We start from the raw sequence: 19806 nt of genomic DNA on the forward strand, positions 1-19806 counted from the left end.
CGGGTACCGGTCCTGGAGGAGAAACATATTTTTCCTATTAAGCAAATGCTGCATCCTTTGTCTTCCATGTGTCGCCTTTCATCCGATCGACGGATGAGGAGGAGGAAGGAGGTCAAGACGGCCGTGATCCCTTCACTTTCTTGAGAAAGTAAACTTTCCCCAGTGCTTGGCAACCAGAATTCACGCCGGATTGTAAATCCGTCTAAACGTGCACACCAAGCCTTCAAACGCTGGACAATTATTTCATTATCGGCGTCCCTGAGTGAGGATTTGAGGAAAGCTGTGTCTCCTCCAGTTTACTGTTTCACTTTTAATCAGCTCAACAAGTATCGCGTGTCGTCCACTGATATTCAGACTAATTAACTCCGGAACCAAATAGAATTATTTCAGACTCTCCGCCTTATTAGAAAGTGATCCAGGTGCGGGTTTGTCTTCTCCTCAAAAAGCTCTTTTGTTGCCTCTATTTGCTCGTTTTGCTGCAGCTTAATGGAACACCAGCGTCTTTATACCTGCCGTGCATTCGTCGATAGCATTTATCTTCATGCTCAGATGCACTCCGGAGAGTAGCTTTATCCAGCATGCTAGTTTTGAGACAAAGGATTAGAGTTAACCTTGAAGTATTGATTTTCTGCCATCACGTATATCTGCTACTCCTTTATAAATATGGCCATGTGCCGATTTCTCTTCTCTTTCTGTCGTTTCTTTTGTGCAGAGATCCTGAACGGGGGTGTTTATGTTGACCAGAACAAATTCCTGTGCCACGCCGACACCATCCATTGGCGTGACATTATCAAAGACCCGCAGGCGGAGCTGCTGGTGGTGCCGTCCAACAACAGCAACCTCGGCTGTGAGTACTGCATGTCGGGGGCGATGGAGTATGACCAGTGACTTGGGATGTAACCCATTATTTCTGGTGCCTTCTTTGAAGGGTGAGCCGGCCGGTACCCGTCGGTGCCCTCTCTCTTTTTTTTTATTCATCGTCTTTGCCTTCTGGTTGTTGGGAAGCGAAATCGCATAGCGTTAGATCAGCGCGGGACCCTTCCCATTGTTTGGGTTGGTGGCGGCTCTGCAGCGAGGCCCATGGAGCCGCCGTCTGCCGCGCTCTTTTTTAAATCTCAGTGAAACTGACAGTTGGTTTGGAGCTACCCACTTCCACCCACGATCCCGCCCCTCCGTGGACGCCCGGAGTGCCTCTGCTTCCGCTGCTTTTTTTTGACACGGCATTCCCTATCCGGTGGACATGCATGGCGTGTCGGAAGAGCCGGCTGTTAAAGACGCGCTCACATAAAGTTTTGTGAACATTTGCAGACTGGTCGCCCTGAGTCGTGTCAGGGCGAACAATGGGGCGAGGAGCGCCGTGAACGACGGGGCGATGCGAGGACCTTAGCGAGTGTCGGAGACAACGCCATCGACGGCGAAGGAGGAGGACTAAACACAAATACGAACAGAGGAGGTTGTTGGGGGCAGGGTGACAAGAGGAGCGTGGGGGAGTCGAGGTTGCCAAATGGAGGGCCGTAGTTAGTATTTAACTTTAACAACCCCACAGTGGGAGTGGTTGAGAGGGCCTGGTGACAATCTGGTGTTCTGCTCCACGTTGTAATTAACCCATAGTTGATTAAGTCTTGATGACGGGCCGTTGGCGGCTGAAAGCGGCGAGCGGTTCTGTCAGGTCCCACTTTGCCTGTGCAAAACGCCTGACGAAGAGGAGTAGGAGCCCGTCGTTCTGCACGCCGCGAGTCACCACGTTGACTTCCGAGTCTATTGTCGGATGAGCGGAGGAGATGCGACACATCCGTCACTGTCACCAGGCGGCGAATCGCCGAGGGTGGTGCGTGAGTAGATCGGGCGTTTGGCCTGCGAGGAGGCGGCGGCGGCGGCGGCGGCTTCACGCGCCTTTGCGTCCGAACCGCACGGGAAGTTTGCTTGATCGTGTGTTATGTGTGTTTGTTCTGCAGGCAGACGCTGCCATCGCTCGTGTAACGGACGCTGCTGGGGCCATCAGGAGGACCAGTGTCAAACCCGTGAGGATGCACACACACACACACACACACACATTTCTCTGGAGCGCCTGGCAACCAGGGCATGACTAATAGAGCATCACAGATGCTGACTCGAAGGAACAGTTTAACGTTTTTTTGGGGGGGAGATGCGCTTATTTGAATTCCTGCCAACAGTAAATCGGGAAGATCGATGGCGTCCTCACGACTGGCGCTCTGGTGCAGCGGTGCTTCCGTGGCTGGCGTCCCTCACATGCTTCTTTGGATAGTTAGCATTACCCGGATGTTGATGGAATCAGTGCAACCCTGATGCTGGATTCCAGCCCGATGAAAATGTGGTCAAAGCAGTTATTAGATTAAACCCGCCTGACCCCACTGCATTTACCGGATCTTCTCCAGGCTGCTTCAAAGCGATCTGTAATCCCCTCTAATCTGTTCTGACACGCATTCATTGTATTATTATTTTTTTTTTGATGCATCTGTCTTGAGCCTTTTTTTGCTTGGGCTCGACGGCGAAAATCCAAGGTCGAGTGTGACGTTTAAGCGCGTCCGATGAAGCTGTGGCGAGGCGACTTGTGGGTTCGACTGAAAGGCGGCGAACGGTGGAAGACGAAGGAATATGGAAATGAGAGTTCTCTGTTATACTTTTCTATTCGTGTCATCAGCATCTACAGAGACACTGACCTGCTTTTCACAGTCTAACAGAATACAGGGCCTTGTTGTATTTTTCATTGCCATATCATTATATTCCCAACACAGAGAGAGTTTTTTTTTTTTATGCCTCACTTTCAAGCTCCTGCTGACTCGCAGGCTGGTAGAACACATACTCAAGCAAAATGAAGCCCTTGTTTAATTCATGCGTTCTAAGCGTATAATAAGTGGATCCACATGCAAGCGCATGGTGCTGCAGAAAAGTGCGGTATGTACTATGATAAGTGCTGGTAGGGTAAGAATCCATCATAGGAAACCCAAGTTGTGCCGACCCAGACCGGACCCAGTGAGCTCGCCGCCGGCGAAGTTCCGCTTCGAGGCTGATACTCGGGAGCCGCCGAGCGTGGCCGTCAATTTCTCAGGTTTCCAGTCGCTGAGCCGGAGCCGCCGGGAGATCGGAGTCGTCTGGGTGTTGTGTTGTGTGTTTTGGTGACTGTCGCACCTTTAACATTCTCTTTTTTTCCCCTCCCCCCCCACTTCCTGCGCAGTGACAAAGACGGTGTGTGCAGAGCAGTGTGACGGTCGCTGCTTCGGGCCTTACGTCAGCGACTGCTGCCATCGCGAGTGCGCCGGCGGCTGCTCCGGACCCAAGGACACGGACTGCTTCGTACGTCACGTCACGCCTCATGCGGCCGCCAACGCCCGTCCATCCTCTCCCCGTTTATTTCCTCGCTCCCATCCAGAGATCCTCACAACCCGCCGTTCTCACGTCTGTTTGTCGACCTCCCCGCTCGGAAAAAAAACGATCGACTTTGTTTACCAGCTGACAAATCGCTTGTCATTTTACGGCGCTGTAAAAGTCTCGACACGGCGACGCCGCTTCAAAAGAACAAATTGGTGATTCAGTTGTTCCAATTAGTATCAAGTTCGTTCTATCTCGCCAAACACGCGCTCAAAGGCGCACTCGCGCTCTGGCAGGAATAATATTGTCGCTGTAATTCACACAAAAAGGCTCATCCGGTTCAATTAATGCCGTCTCAGCCTGTGGAAACAGACGGCAAAACATTTTAAGAGGATTTTGGGGGGGCAACATTTCACCCGTCTCCATTGTGGCTGTGGATCGATGACTCCAATTTTTCTCCTCTTCGCCGCTCGGAGAGACGGGGGGACAGCTGCACGAGCCCGGTGCCACGACGGGATGTAAAAATGAAATGCGGCTGTAATACTTTCACTCCCGGTGACGAATGTGAGAAAGCCCCCCCGCCCCTTCGCACCCTTGCTTCTCCTGTGTTCCACGCGTCCGAACGGCAGAACTTCCTGTTTCGTCGCCTCTTCAGTCCATCCCACCTTCTGCTAATGAAACCGATGCGCTCCCTGCAGGCTTGCACCAATTTCAACGACAGCGGCGCGTGCGTGACCCAGTGCCCCCAGCCGTTCGTCTACAACCCCACCACCTTTCAGCTGGAGCACAACCCCAGGGCAAAGTACACCTATGGAGCCTTCTGCGTCAGGAAGTGTCCACGTAAGTTCCTCTTCTGACGAACACATACGTGCGGCTGTGAACGGATGAACTGCAAGAGCGTGATCAAGTTGTATCGTCCGTGAGCTGCTTGTCGATTGAAGAAGCATTTATCCTCCATCCATCCTGCGAACAGTCTCGAGATGGTTATTCCAACACCACATTATTTAGCCCAAACCTAAATTAATAGTGTATTCATTTCTCCTCGCTGCTTCGCCATCTGCTTTAGCTTCTGGTGGCTGAAAACAAAACTAATCTTAGTTTTACTCTGTCACGGAAATGCGGGCAGCGATTCGGCGAGCGCCCTTAAACGGCGCCGCTACGTCGACAGATTGCGCGTTCGAGATCCACTGATCACCAAATGAGCCCAGTCCACACGTCGACTCCGCCGCACGCAAGAGAGGATTTGATTCATTTCTACTGCGGAGAAAAGACGCCCCCAGACCATTAGTTTTTGTCATGAACCAACATGATTAAAATTCAATCAATTTCTCACCATTAGAGATGCCTGTCTGAGAAATTCGGCCGCGCTTCGAGTGTGCGTGGGAAGCGCGATATTTAAGATCTTTTCATTATGATTCACGGTATCTGCAACGTTCTCGTGTTTCAGATAACTTTGTGGTGGACCACAGCTCCTGCGTCAGAGCCTGCCCCAGCAACAAGATGGAAGTGGAGGAGAACCGCATCAAGATGTGCATCCCGTGCACCGACATCTGTCCAAAAGGTAAACCGGGGTGAATCCTGCTCTTGGATTGCCTTTTTTGAGGAAGTAGCAGAGCTAGCAGGATAGCAAGCTTAATGAGTGATATATATTTCCTGCGAGGATCTGCTGTTTTCACATGTCGGATCCAGCGACGGATGTCAATTAACATGAAATGGGCTCATAACAAGGAAGCGCTACCTCGACTCACTATAAAGGATTAGCCTCTTCTTCATATTATTCTCATAAAGGTAACTGATCTGCCCTTTTCTCTTTCCGGGCAAGACAAAAGCGTGTTCCTTCAGGCCGCATGTACGGGCTCCGGCATCCATTGATTGGTTAATCTCTTAATTACACCCTCACACAGCGGGGGAGGGGGTTAATGAGGGATAGCCCAAGGAACTGTGGGAAATGATAACAAATTAACATTTCAGATCTGGAGTTGTCTGGGATAAATCACGATATAGAACTGGTTACACCACTTAATGCAAGCTTTATTCATCACCCCCCCCCCCCCCCCCTCCGCCCGCAGGAAGTGCTTGGCTCATGGTAGACCGCAAGTGTAATTAATGCAGGTGGAGTTAATGCATTATGGGCAGAAAAGTGAACTTTGTTGAATGACACTGCGCATGACGTGCGTCTGTCTCACCAGTCTGCGACGGCATCGGGACAGGCAGCCTGCAGACGGCTCAGACAGTGGATGCCAGCAACATTGATAGATTTGTCAACTGCACCAAAATCAACGGCAACCTCATCTTCCTAATCACCGGCATTAAAGGGTGAGTGGCAGCCGGATGCGTTCCCACGCGGTGCTTTCAGGGGTCGGTCTTTTTTTACCCGCCTGTCGGTCAAACTCTAGAAGTTTGAAGCTGTGTGAAATATGACGTTGGTTTAGTTCAGTTTTTTTGGATATCTGCGAGGCCATGGATAAGAATACTTAACATTCATTCATTAAAAACTGTTATTCTATTAGAATTAATGCTATAATGATTTAATAACCTTTATCCTGTTTGCTTTGCAACTCATCAGAGAATTATTTGCCTCCTAAAAGCGAGAATTAACTCTTATATGCTAATGTAGCCCAGCCTACTGGCTAGATACATTTTCGCACATTAGCTCCTGCTAAAACGTAGCTTTTTAAGGTGTTCCTCTGGAAACGCGTGAGGATTCAATAGGATATTGAATTTATTGTCTGAACTGAAACTCAGAGAGACGTCTCCAGTCGCGTCCCTTTGTGTCAAAGAAATCAGGTTTGAGAAGGTCAATGAGAACTCTACTCTTTTCAATCAAAAACCACGACCGAAGTGTCCCGAAGCTCGAGGATCTAATTATACGTCATTTCGATTCACACTAGAGTTAGAGAGCATTCTGACTTTGGTGTGAAGAACGTCTTTTCTCATCTCTGGCTCACATTGAGCTGCTTTATTTTTTCTTCTTTTAAAAAAAAAAAAAGGATAATAATATTCACCTTTTCGTGTGTCACTTCTTTTTCAGGGACATATATCACAGTATCGGACCTTTGGACCCGGAGAGTCTCAACGCATTCCGTACTGTGAACGAGATCACAGGTGAGGAAGTCAAAGAAAGCTTAAACAGTGACATAGAAAGCTGATATTGATGCGACTGTTTGCCGACGTGCATGTTTCTAATAGTTGCACATGCTTCTTGTGAGCGGACCCATGCTATTAGAGGTCTTAAAGGATGAGCAGTGTCCCGCGCACGAACCATTTCTTCGTATTAAACTGCCACTTGCAGTTGAGCCAAACAGCTAATGGGGTGAAACTGCATTTTCATAATGAAAACCCAGGCAGTAAGAAAGAGCAATGGCCGCTCTATCCCAACCGTTTCCTGCTTTATCTCCTTAATGTCGCTTCCACAGATCCCGGTTTGATGTAATCTGTCGTTAAAGGCGAGTGCAACTGGACGGATTGTGCAGAATATTACATCCATTCTTTTAATTAGCATATATTGTCTTCGCCGAGCACATTTTCTACAAAGCGTGAGTTCTTGCTTGATCTCTGCCGAGGCGGTGCAACCCCACGACCGAAACCTTCAGTGTTTTCAATCCTTTTAATTATTTTGCTCCAACATCAAATGTATGCTACAGGCTTTTTTTTTTTTTTTCCCCCTAACTGTTATCGCCCTTTTATCAAGCAAAATATAATTTGTTAAACCGAACTGCTGAAAGGTTAAATATACGACATTCACGCCAAAGAAAACGTGTTGGGAAATAAAACCTTATGTGAAGAGACATTATTAATATCAGCTATAAAAGTAGGCAATGTTCAGATTTTTCACAATGCAAGCCCCATTTCTTTCTAGATATATATTCATCAACAAGTTACATTTGCCTTTTGGACTGAAAACATTTGTTTTTGGCTCATACATTATCTTATGCTTATTATTTATTTCTGGATTCCACTTTAGGATACCTCAACATCCAGTCTTGGCCTGAGAACATGACAGATTTGAGTGTTTTCTCCAACCTGGCAACAATCGGAGGCAGAACTCTTTACAGGTACGTCGACTCACAGAGACGCTAAATGGTCCGGTATCATTTGTACACATAAATATTACCTGTACAACTTAGTAAACCTTCATTTCAGGCTGGTTCCACATCACATTTTGCATCACTGTTTGTTTACATGTATGCAGATGACATGCTCGTATTCTAAGCAGTGTCCTTCTTGCTGTTCGCCTGTGCTGTAGTGGCTTCTGGCTAATGAGGCACCAGCTTGTGTCGCTCTGCAGAAAGAGAGTTCACACTGTTTTGATTAAGCCTGTTTTGATGACAAGTTCTTGTGTGTGCATACAAGAGTCATATCCCGGCGTGAAGCCAGGCGAGCCAAAGGAGATCTGGCCTCGTTTTATATTTGTCATTTATGACCTTGCAGCGCAGGGATTTTTTTCAGCAGCCTCCTCCCTTATATATCTGCCATATTTCTGTCATCTCCTTTTCTTCTTTCGGCTTTGTTATTGCTCTCATGTCCATTATTTTTACCATCTCTTCATTTTCATCCTGCAGTGGAGGCGAAATCTCGCTGTTGATCTTGAAGCAGCGCTGGATTTCCTCTCTGCAGTTCCAGTCGCTGGATGAGATCAGCGCCGGGAATGTGTACATCTTCAACAACAGCGGCCTCTGCTTCTACAACACTGTTAACTGGACGTCACTCTTCAGGACCTCAAGCCAGAAAGTTCTGATCCGGAACAACCGAGATCCGAAGGAATGCAGTAAGTAATGGTGCTTGAGTCCAATCGATAGGATAGCTAGTTGGTATTTCAGCGGTAGCATTTCCATTCAGGATGTTTATCCGTGATGTCAAAGAATGAGGAGGAGATAACAAAAGGACCTGGCTCTTTTAATACACAAAATATATATAAATTGAATCATAGACAAAAAGGCCAATTTTGCCCAAATTAATTTAAATGCATCCGACCCCATCCTTTCACACTGACCCGCCCGTATCCGTATCATAGTTTCCACCATAGTTTCACTTGTCATTGATTAGCCATTTAATGAGTGTGGTAGGTGTTAAAGACGGATCCAGAGGGCCTAACGGCGGGGTCTTCATTAGGCTAAACCACCGGTCTTACCATTGACCGTTATGCTGTTGACAAAGGTTTATCCCCTCCCCTGCTGGGCGATGCTCCCCGGGAGGCGGATGTCGCTCACTGGATGATGGACATGCTGAGTCTGATGAGCGGCATCGATTGTTGTGGTTGGAGTGATCGCTACACCAACACACACCAACAGAGGATTGCATTATGTGGATTGCATTATGACCTCCGGAGTGACGACATGGGTGCGCTTGCATACGTTTTTATTCTTTTATCTGATTTCTCTCTGCAGCTCAATTGCGAATGGTGTGCGATCAGATGTGTTCGGATGGCGGCTGCTGGGGCCCGGGGCCTGACCAGTGTCTGTCCTGCAGGTATTTCAGACGGGGTCGCACCTGTGTGGAGTCCTGCAACCTCTTTGACGGGTGAGAAATCCACTCTCAAACACGTACAGGTTCAATATTATATTTGACTGGCATTGATATATGTGGCACTCAGGTCTCTCTCCAGGATTATGTATTTTAGAATTGTTTTACTTTTTTAAAATAAGCATTTTTCTGAATTGTCTATCCGTACACAAGCAGGGAAGCCCAGACAACCAGGTGATGTCAGATCAGTTTACACAGTTTTGATGCACGAGAGTGAAGTCAAACCTTTGCCAAGGACTCTGCAGGATGAGCCTAATTGCCAATCGGCATGAATGTAATGTGATGAACCAATAAGAGATTCAGCACTGCAAGAAAGTTAACGTGAACATCAAAGGAACATTTGGCCATGTATTACATCCATTGTCTAAAATCAATTAAAATATATTGTTGAAGGAATAAATTTTACTACAAAATTGCCCATTTGGGCTGACAGCCAGGCTTCTTTTTTCTTTTCTTCTTTAACCGATGTGAGCAAGTAAATGACTGGCACTTGCAACAAAGGGCCTTTAAAGCGTCCTCGTAATCCACTAAAGTTCTGCTTTCGGTGTGAATAATTACATCCGGGTCGTTGCTTAATGCTGCCTGAAGGCGCATCAAAAAGATCACCGTCTCCTCACCTGGGGGGGAAACGCTTCTTTGTAGACGTTTCCAGCCTTTTGTGCGCCTCATGAATGAACAAAGAGATGTTGAATCGCAACACTTGAAAGCATCCGTCTGAAATAAGACAGACGGCGCCTTCCACCAGATAAATATGACTTCCTTGCAAACAACGATGTCAGGCTTGAGGGGGGGGGGCGGGGGGGGGGTACATATGTGTGAGAGCCAGCATCCATCGGTCATGTTGACTCGTTTCTGGTCCTTCGCCGGCGCCGTTTGTGGGAGGGAAGCTTTGAAGTTGCTGGGGAAAAACAGCTCACAGCGGAGACTTTGAAGAGTAGTGGTGGGAGAGGCGCGTGGCAGGGATCTGCTGAATTGTTTCCTGCACTATAAATACAGTCGGTGACTGATGTGCATTGCAAAGTAGCATCCGACACACCCTCATCAGGCTTCAAGTCACCGTAGACTCAGCTTTGATGCCATAAGATGCGTGGCGGGGCCTCGATAAATGTATTTGTTGGTAGATTAAGGGAACTTGAACAAACTAAAGACCATCGCTTAGACGTCAATTGAATTTGATTTGATATTCATCTCAATTTATTTCCAGATTGGTGATTTTTTTTTTAATCCTGATCTTCCTCAGCTGATCCTCGTCAGGCCTCCATTCCTAATGAGGAGAAGCATGAATTCCCTTCCGTTTATACGTGTTAAATGAAACAAAGGAGGCTCGGATGAGCAAAAAGAGGCGGTCAAAAACGCACATCTGAGATTGTGTCCACTGGGGTGGGGGGGGGGGGCGGTTGAGGAGGCGTAAGGAAGCAGGTTAAGGAGAAATTGAAAGTCTTTAATTAAAAATGTTGCTCCGGTGGGTTGGCCATGTTCGGCGGTGCACAGTCCGGATTAGATTCCTGCTAAAACAACGCTAATCCACCATCAGGCGCCCCACCCCCCCCCCCCCCCCCCCCCCCCCGATGGGACATCGGCGCCGACTTCCAGCCGTGAAGGGGGCCAATCAGGAGGAACGGCTTTGACAGAATGAAAATTACCCTAGAGAACACCGTTGCAGAAGTCTTTGTCTCCGATCCATTCTCCTCCGTGTGTTTTTTCTTTTGCCTTTCTCTCAACCAACAAAAGAGATATTTCTCAGCTGCCCAGACCCTTTTTCCAAAGGAACCCCCCCCCCCGCACTGGACTGAGCTTCCAGGAGAGAAATCTAATTTCTTTTCGGGGGGGAAAGGGGAAGAAAGACCAGGGAGGTTTTGTAAAAAAGAGCAATCAGTGTTTCTTTTGTGTCATGCAGAAGCGTTCTCAAAAGGAGGACACACATATACTGCACATATTTGTATGTTTGAGGACTGCCGCGAACACAACGAACTATTAGGACCATTAAAGGAAAATGTTCTGACATTAAGGCGTGGCAGGAGGGAAATCTAGGGTTTTATCTTCCCTTTTATTGCCCTTCATTGTGATACAGTTGAACTCTGGAGTCTGAATATCTCTTCGTTTCTGCGGCTTTGAGAAAGCGCCGAGTCAAAGAGCTTTCCACGGAATATTCACCACATGTAAATGCATAAAACACACAGCCGCGGGGGGATCCGAGCGTCTATCTGCACGATCGCATAAAGCCTGCTCGCGTGGAGGAATCTGCTGAATCCTCTGTTCCACCCCGTTAGAGTCAATCGCAAAAAAAAAAAAAGCAAACAAAGGCACGCTCATTATCTCGCCGCTGTGAGAAAGGGGCTTGTTTGCAAACCGGCGGCGGATTCTCCTCGGAGGCCGTCTGCCCTCTGCATCGGCTGATCGATTCCCTCTGAAGTGAAAAGTGGTTTTGATCGGCGGAGTTTCTTATCGACAGCGGCCCCGCCAGAGACGAGCGAGATAAGGCTCTGATCCGGACAATAAACCGGGGACAGATCAGGTGCCTGAACACCCCGCAGCACCACCACCGTGCGCACGTGAGGCTTCGACGGAACGGCTCTGAGGCGCCGTGCGGCTCTGTTCTGCTGTAATTGGCGCGTATAAAGCCGACATCGAGCGAGATTGTTCCCCGCCATCCCTTCATGTCCCCGTGTGGACACAAAGAGCTGGACATCCCTCCGGCTGACTAAATAAAGGCTTTGTGTTCGTTTCAGTCGCACAAACTGCAGAGATTCTTTCATGTGATGTTTGACATTCCCAGCGCTTTCATCCCGCCCTTTCCATCCGTCCTCCTGTCTCGGCTTCCTCCGCCCCTCGCGTTTGTCCATGACTTCCAGAGCTGTTCATTATTCATGGCCGCGCTCTGTTGACATATTGACCATACTAAGCCTTTAACTTGATCAAATTGTCTCAGCCAGCTTCCTGCCCCCCCACCTCAGCTCAGAGATGGGCAAACTAAAGTGGATGTGTTGCTTTATGGATGTTGGGAATAATCAGAATACGCCTCATTTGCACACATCAAACTTCAAAATCCTCCCTCAGCAGCTTCGGAATCAATATTTCAACGCGGCTACGCTCTCGAATCTATAATACACAGTTCCTCTATCTCCACCAGGGAAGTGCGTGAATTCGCCAACGGATCCGTTTGCCTGGAGTGCGACGGCCAGTGCGAGGAGATGGATGGGAACGCCGTGACATGTCTCGGACAGGTGAGCCGCTCCAGACATCCGCCGAAACTTTCATTTTCACTCAATGACACTTTCCGGAGGAAGACCCCCTTTTGTACTTTGAGATTTAAACGCGGCTCTCGTGTCGTACGCCTTGCAAAGCGGGCGTCCATCTTCCTTTGTGGGATTCTATCCGTCGCCCGCGCGGAGATTCAGGAGATATAAGGGCTGTGTTTGCGAAGGTTAACGGGAGGTGAATGGGAGGAATGATGAACTACTGTAGCTGCTTTAGGAGTAAGGTCTCGGCAGGTACACAGGCTCACCCACTCAAAGCGGCAAAATCAGGCTGAAAACCTGCACAAAAAATGATGCATGTTACTGCAAATGCACCTGCGTCACATGACCAGGATGACTTTATTTGTTTTTACATTTAATCTGGAATAAGTATTCTTTTTTTTTTGTTAATTATCGGTAAATCCTGTGAAATGAAATTAAACATTTAGTATCAATAGAGCAAATCAAGAAGTGCTTATAGGTGCGCATGACAGCCACATCTTTATTGTCCTGATTTGCATCTTTCATTTTTGGGGGGGGGGGGGGGTTAATTTCTTAGACAACTTTGGAGACTTTAAACCCATTTCTGGTCAGATTATCTCGCCGTTGTCCTTCGGGGGGCCGCGAGCCAAAAACCGATAAACCGCCTCAGAGGCCCTGCTGTGCCGCATGCCTTGTTTGGTCACCTTTTGCGAGGGAATCGGCGATTAAAGGGGAAAAGAGAGCGAGAATCCTCAAGGATTCAGGGAGGCGGCTGAGTTTGAGATGCCGGTCACAGTTAAGTGGTAAATAAGACCAGAGTCATTCATCCCGGGGAGCATTTGCACACAAACACGCAGTCCTGTTTATTGATGGCGTGCATCTGGGATGTGTCACGATGCGGGAGGGGCGTCCTTCTGGTGGCGGTCTCGGCACGCCTTAGTCAGCGCCTCCATCATCGAGGTATCGTCTGACTGATCCCGCCGCCGCCGTTCGCATTTGATGCGACGCACTTTGATATGACCTGGTTTCTTCAGCGCTTCGCTGCAGAAGTCGCTCGTCTGCAGTTCTGAATCACCGGCCCGCCGCTCGCATTTCTGCTCTCAGCAGGAAGTGAGCAAATTGATTCATGATCCACCGGGTTTGAATTTGATTCTCTTCGATGCTATTCTCTCCGTGCCGCCAATTCTCTCCCGTGTGATCCCATCCCGTTCTCCCTGACTTTATTCTTCTCCTCTTCCTCTTTGCCTGTCATTTTTATTTCTTGCATCCCTTTCCATTCCCCACCCCTTTCAATCTCGCTAATGGCTTTTGTCCCTCTTCTCCCAGGGCCCGGACCAATGTGTGAAATGCCTCCACTTCAAAGACGGACCCAATTGCGTGGAGAAGTGCCCCGATGGGCTGCAGGGCGCCAACAGCTTCATCTTCAAGTACGCCAAGGCCAACAACGAGTGTCACCCATGCCATGCCAACTGCAGCCAGGGGTAAGACATGACTGCAAGTTCGTAGCTTTGAATTCCCCCCCCCCATGTGCATCCGGATTCTAAAGGTCTTGGGCTTAAGATGCCCCCGTCCACGAGATCGACCCGCTCGGCCCGGCGCAGTAACAACAAAGAGAAGCACTTTCTCTACTTTCTGACAAAAGCTGTGAGCTTTTGATGCTTCAGTGACAAAGAGTTCTGCCGAGAGAGTTTCATTCTGTTCTTCCGGCACCTCAAATGTGAGGATTTATGACCATTCCGTCTTCCGTCGTCGTAAATGAAATCCGTTTTGGCTTTCAACAATTCGCTTTGGAACTGATGGGAAGCTTCTTCGGAGTCGTTATCGAAGCCGCCGTCCAGCCGTCTGTCCCGCCGGCTTCAAAGCAAAGCGGGATGCGTCTTCAAAAAAACATGGAGGCTATGGGTGTTCTGTCTTCATCCCCTTCGTCTTTTAAAGTCAGCCCAGCTGCGACATTTGACTCTGGCTTTTCCCTAGGGAATGGAGTGGGAACCAACTACCCTGCAAGTGTTGATGATATCAGAGCGGCTCTGAAGAGGTGGGGTGGGAGGGGCTTTTAAAAATGGTAGCTGGGGTAAAAGATGGATGCAAAGGAGAGGAGGAAGAGATGAAGAGAGATGTAATTTTGCCATGACAGCTCTCCTCACATTCCTATTCCTGACTCAGTGATCACTCATCTGTCATCGGCATGGCAACACCTCCATCGTGTCGAGTCATCTTATCCTGCCCTCCAGCAACAGGGCGCTCTGGATTGACTACAACAGATGATAGCTGAACTCTATCTATCGGTCCGTTTCCTTCCAATTATCCGGTTCCGGGCAGCTGAGAAGTCCAGACTTCCCTCTCTCAAGCCGCCTCCTCCAGCTTTCCTGGGGGGGGGGGACAGGGAGCCCAGAAGAAGAGCGGAGTCCCAAACATCCCCGTCAAATTGTTCAAGATAACATTTAAAAGACCTTCCAGGTTATCAAGGAAATCTGCAAACCGACCAACCTCCTAGGCCACGCCTTCTACTTCCTGTTTACGTCCCTCCTATTCGAGGGAACTGTACCACCAAAACATGATCTTCAGATTCTGGCTGCCGGGTGGCCCTGTGGTGTCGGGCTTTAATAAAAAAAATTATAATCATATAAACTCCTGTTTCTCACAGAGAGAAAAATAACCGGCGGAAACATGCAGCTGTTTTCAAACGGCGACACCGTAGGAATGAGCTCCCGGTGTTTCCTGTCAGAACGCTGCGTTTGTTCTCTGGTGATCCAGGAAGCACACACACACACACACACACACGCACGCGACATCGGATGCAGACACTGATTGCGCACTAATTAGCTAGCTGGCACCCCACGTCACTGACAGCGCTTTGAAGGAGCCGCCGTTGTCACCTGATTTAATTCCAGAGTTGGCCAGCTCTCCTAATTTGCTCTCTAATTTGTCGCGTCTCGTTCGGACATGCAGCTCCCGTGCACGCGCACACACGCGTAAACACACACACTGAAGCATTCCGGAGCCGGTCTCCTGTGTCCTTCCTGCTGCTTCAAGTCCTCCACTCAAGGAGGTCCAGTTAATGAGCAGCGAGGCGTCCCTTCCTGCTCACCTGATGTTAAACCTGTTGATCGGTGTGTTATGTTCCAGAGCTCTTGATTATTCTGGTGATGTAAATAAACTTTTCCTCTATTCGGAGCCGTAAAATAAATTGTCCTGATTGACGTGGAGACAAGACAACATGAGGTTTACTCATCACCCTGCCCCGGATTTAATGGATGGTCTCTCTGGTTTGTCTCCCTCTCAGGTGCGTCGGGCCAAGGCTCCAAGATTGCGTTCGGATGATGGACAGGTAAGAAAACTCCAGGAGCCAAGGGTGGGCCGGCCCCGGATCCCGGATTCCTTCCTCTCCTTGTTTTATGTTTCTCATGCTTCTCATTAAGACTGGCGGCAGCTTTGCGTTCCTCAACACGTGGATGACTTTCTGACATCAATCAGAATTTAATAGGCATTAATTATTATCAATGTCCCCGTTATAATTATTGTTAGGGACGTATGGCGTGATGGAGGAGTCGGGAGCAGGGGGGTGATTAATAGTCCTCTCATATCAGCCGGTCTGAAGCTAAACAAGTCGGCAAATACTTCCTGCGTCTCCAATCAGAGACAGACGTATTAGAATTGCGCCGAGTAAACAGGAAGCGTGGCGCTCCTTTTATGGCTTTCCTGGCTCGGATCAGGCGGACGTCTTCTTTTGGTTTCCTCTGCCTCCCTCTAGTCTCAGACTTGTTCTCCGGCTCTTAATCCTCCTCTCCTCTGGTGACCCCGTGTCACCTCCTCCGCAGGGAACCCTCTGCTCCTAATTAGAGTATCACCTCCCTCTCATTTTTCTCACCACCAGTTTAGTCCATTCTCTCTCGCCTCCTGCATGTAAATCCACCTTTCTCTCATCTTATGTTGTCTTTATTATGCCCCCCCCCCCACTGATGCTATTTCTCCTTGCCTCTCTCCACCACTTGGAGCTAATCGCTCTAAACTGCTGCATTACTATTCACCACATGGCCTTATATTTCATTACGCCAAAGCCCACAGCCTCTTTGTAAATTTCAAGCCCCCCCCCCCCCTCCCTCCTGTAGGGTTGTCACAATCGATACGGCCACCGCTGCAGCACCTAGCGCCACGGTACATGAATCTTCCATTAGCTTGCTAATGGTCCCGACAGCTAAGTTCTGAACTTCAAGTATCAGTTGGAAGGAGTTGCTTTATTTCCGGCCCATGTCTGCGGTTTGTCGATTAGAGGCCGGTGAAGACGGAAGACAGTCGAGAATGCGACAGTGGGAGAGGGATGGGAGGAGAAGTGCGTGACGTTAAAGAAAAGACGGCTGAATAGATGGACAGGATTGAATGGTGGCAGAGAAGGAGAGGCAAGAGCAAGGGGAATGTAAATGTCAAATGCATTAGTGTCTTTATTAGTGCAGAGACGGATTCACGCTCCAGCATTAAGGCCGGCTGGAAGCAGATTTGGATTTTAAAAAATCCTGGAAAGTGTGAAATTGTAGCCGCTTTAGCTGTTCAGTTGTAGAAAACCAAGTCTAAATGAAAACGAGGATCAAATCAATCAACACCAAATGTGATATCATCTGAGGAAACCAATAAATAAATGCAAACAACAGCGGGTTGTTTCAAATTGCACGTGCTAATTGCATTATTATCTCTTTCATCAAATATTAAGTTCAATTAACTTTACGAAAGCCTAGAAAATAACGTTTTTAAAAAAATAAATGAAATAACAAAGATCCTGCAGCTTCTCCGACGCCCCTCCCTTAAAGGTTTTTACTTGTTACCTGTGAAAATAGAAGCGCCTCTCACTCGGAAATTGCCGTGGAGGAATCGGTCCATCCGGAAAAGTGGTGACGGAGGGTGGAACGAGCAATAAAGAGGGGAGGACGGAGAGGATTGGGAGGTCAGGAGGAGAAGAAGTGAGAAAAGAGGATGCTATAGAATGCTAGATTCAAAGACTGCGGGATGACAGGATAACAGCAGGTTGGAGAATTTTTTGGCTCAGGTTCATGCGTCCTCTCAAAGTGCCTTTTGGTTCCGTAATGTTTCAGCGCCGTTAATGCTTCTTCTCCTCCTCTGGCTCGACAGAACCCCGCTAATAGCAGCTGGCATCATCGGCGGCCTATTCATCATCGTCATCCTGGCGCTCAGCGTGGCCGTTTATGTTCGCCGCAAGAGCATCAAAAAGAAGAGGGCCCTGCGGCGCTTCTTGGAGACGGAGGTGAGAGGGGTCGGGGTCGTCGTGGCGTTTCCTGCCGGAAATGAAAATGCTGTCGTCCATCTTTTTAAATTCATAACGCCCCAGTGTTTTCTCCAACAAATATCCAACCTGTAATTAAATTCATGAATTCAAGAGAGGAGATTTAACACTTCCTCTTTCAGCCATGCTTTTAATTTGAAATGGAAATGAAAAGCAAGGCGTGTCTTTAATTAAACCACAGAAACGCACAAAGAGAGGGCTTTTCCTTCTCCTTCGTTGTCTTGGATTTCCAGATGCACCCTTAACCGCAAGCGAACCTTGAAGCGTTAAACCTTGGCTCCGGTATTCCTCGCGCGTAACGTTTTTAAAAAATCCTGCACGGCTGCCACGGCCCATCGATCCGGCCTTGGCGAGGGTTCGTTTCTGGGAAGCTCTCGGATGGCAGAGCGGACTTTATATTCAAAGGAGAAAGTCAAAGATTGAGGTGAAGGTGAGTGTGCGCGCATGATCACCTGTGTCCCTCCCCTCTGCCCGGCCGGTTGGCCGAGTGGCCTTCCTCAGAGGGCGGCGGCAGGCGGCCTGTCAGTCTGCATTAGTACAATTTACAGGTGGAGGCAGCGGCGTTATAGACAGCTGTCAGCCTGGAGATGAGCGTCGGATGAGCCACGGGCAGTTTCTGTTTCCCCATCCCAACCGCACACATCCATCTTAATCAGCCGCTCGGACGGAATCCGCTAATGCACCGCCGCGGACGAGGATGGACGGAAATGATCAAGCTGGAGGGCGGTGATCTTGTTGATCCCTCTTGCATCTCCATGCTGCACAGAATCCAAAGCAGGACTCCACACTCCAGGAGGAAGCTTCTTCCAAATAGCTGTGATATTCAACCAATAAGAGGGCACCTTACAGGACACTTCTTTGCATGCAGCACGAATGATTGAGGCTAACGTAGCATCAGGCAGCAGATCTGACGCTCCTGTTCAGCTAGCTGAGTCTGAAAACTCCTGCAGACGTTTGAGCCGTCCTCAATCGTTGAATCTGTGCGTTTGCGCGTGAAATCCATTCCCTGTTCCATTTCCATCGGAACGTTTTACCAACCAGCATAATACTTAAAAAAAATAAAAAAAAACCTGCACCCGTTGCAGTCTGTGTTTCGCTGATGAAAGCACGCGATAGGCTTTTGGACGACTCGGCGACTGTTGCTTCTCCACTCGAACAAATGACGGCGCTGAGGCTGCAGACGGAGATCAAGCTTGTCAGGAGGAGGGATTTGGGGACACGGAAGGCTCAGGGACCCCCCCCCCCCCCTCCTTCCCGTGTGCAATGGCTTTTTAAAAACAGAGCTCACGTCCCGCGTCAGACGGGGAGAAGATGCCTCCAGTGCTCGCTGTCAGAATGGGATCTGAGGCTTCAGCCGACATTTCCATATCAAGGACGCGTGCGGAGGCTGTTGCGCGGCTGGCAAAACGCGCGTCACTATTGTTGTCTTTGTTTTACCATTCCGTCTCTGCGCTTCCCTTTTCTCTCTACGTCTTGATCTCTATTTATCCGTCGTTCACACTCGCCACCAGACACCCAGCGCTCCTGTTTAATCTCCCCGCGCCTCCCCGGAGGTGACAGCTGGGGCCGGAGGCGCCGCGTTTCCGCTCCGTTGGTCCACGCCGCTTGTCACGCGCCCGTCACCGGGACACTCCGGCGTTCTCCTCACATTCAGACGCTGGCAGTCCCCTCGCTTGTTGCACGGCGACCCCAGGCGGTGAACTTTGACCTCCTCCATTGCAGCTGATCTAATGCCCTTGAAATCAGCCCCTAAAGCCGCCCCGCCACTCCCAGCTGCTTTGCTTACGGTTGCCCCACGTGAGCGTTTCAGCACCACGGGCTGTGGACAGCTCCCAGGCTGCTCCCTCATGAGAAGGCGTTCCGCTTTGACAGCTCCCGCCGTTCGCTGCTGGTCATGCCGGGATGTTATTACAGACGCATGGAGAGCGGCAGCGTGGCGCTCAAATATTCCGGAAGCTTTTATGCATTTAGAACGAGATCCCAGTAATTAAAAATATGCCGATCATCGCAGGGGTGTCAGAACAACTGTTCAAGAAATAAAGGAGTATTTTTGGAGATTAGGGAATGAAGAATTGTTCAGTCGTTCGTAGAAACAATTAAAATGCATGCCAGCATGTTTCTGTAATGCCGTGTGCGTCATCATCCTCATCCTCATTCAGTCACAGCAAAGGAAAGATCCTCTTTGACAACATGAATGAACTTAAATGAGAGGTGAGGCATCTTCACGCTGGGTTTATTTCACCCTCTTGGGATTAAATGACTTGAATGGACAAGTATCCAAATAGCTGTAGGACAAAAATCAAAATGTTGCCCATCAGGATGTAACGGATGTGAAGAATGTGCATCCAGGCATCATCAAACAGTGAAGGCCTGAGTCACATGGGCTCCCATCACCATGGAGACCAGAAAAGAAAAGTCACAGGAACGCAAGTTTCCGGATCG

The 19806-nt window shown here is 48.9% G+C and overlaps 1 protein-coding gene across 1 annotated transcript in view; it reads left to right on the top strand.

Moving 5' to 3' along the window:
- Window positions 1-19806, top strand: part of LOC137912263 (receptor tyrosine-protein kinase erbB-4-like) — a 119363-nt gene that overhangs the window by 80146 nt on the left and 19411 nt on the right. Inside the window, exons 4-17 of the mRNA XM_068756613.1 lie at window positions 713-847; window positions 1956-2021; window positions 3197-3315; window positions 4029-4170; window positions 4778-4891; window positions 5520-5646; window positions 6362-6435; window positions 7295-7385; window positions 7893-8098; window positions 8718-8850; window positions 11984-12077; window positions 13398-13552; window positions 15355-15399; window positions 17193-17325. Of these exons, the coding sequence (XP_068612714.1) occupies window positions 713-847; window positions 1956-2021; window positions 3197-3315; window positions 4029-4170; window positions 4778-4891; window positions 5520-5646; window positions 6362-6435; window positions 7295-7385; window positions 7893-8098; window positions 8718-8850; window positions 11984-12077; window positions 13398-13552; window positions 15355-15399; window positions 17193-17325 (1634 nt within the window). The remainder of the gene's footprint in view (window positions 1-712; window positions 848-1955; window positions 2022-3196; window positions 3316-4028; window positions 4171-4777; window positions 4892-5519; window positions 5647-6361; window positions 6436-7294; window positions 7386-7892; window positions 8099-8717; window positions 8851-11983; window positions 12078-13397; window positions 13553-15354; window positions 15400-17192; window positions 17326-19806) is intronic.

This window comes from Brachionichthys hirsutus, chromosome 24, assembly GCF_040956055.1.
Source record: "Brachionichthys hirsutus isolate HB-005 chromosome 24, CSIRO-AGI_Bhir_v1, whole genome shotgun sequence".
In the NCBI taxonomy this organism is placed as follows: Eukaryota; Metazoa; Chordata; class Actinopteri; order Lophiiformes; family Brachionichthyidae; genus Brachionichthys; species Brachionichthys hirsutus.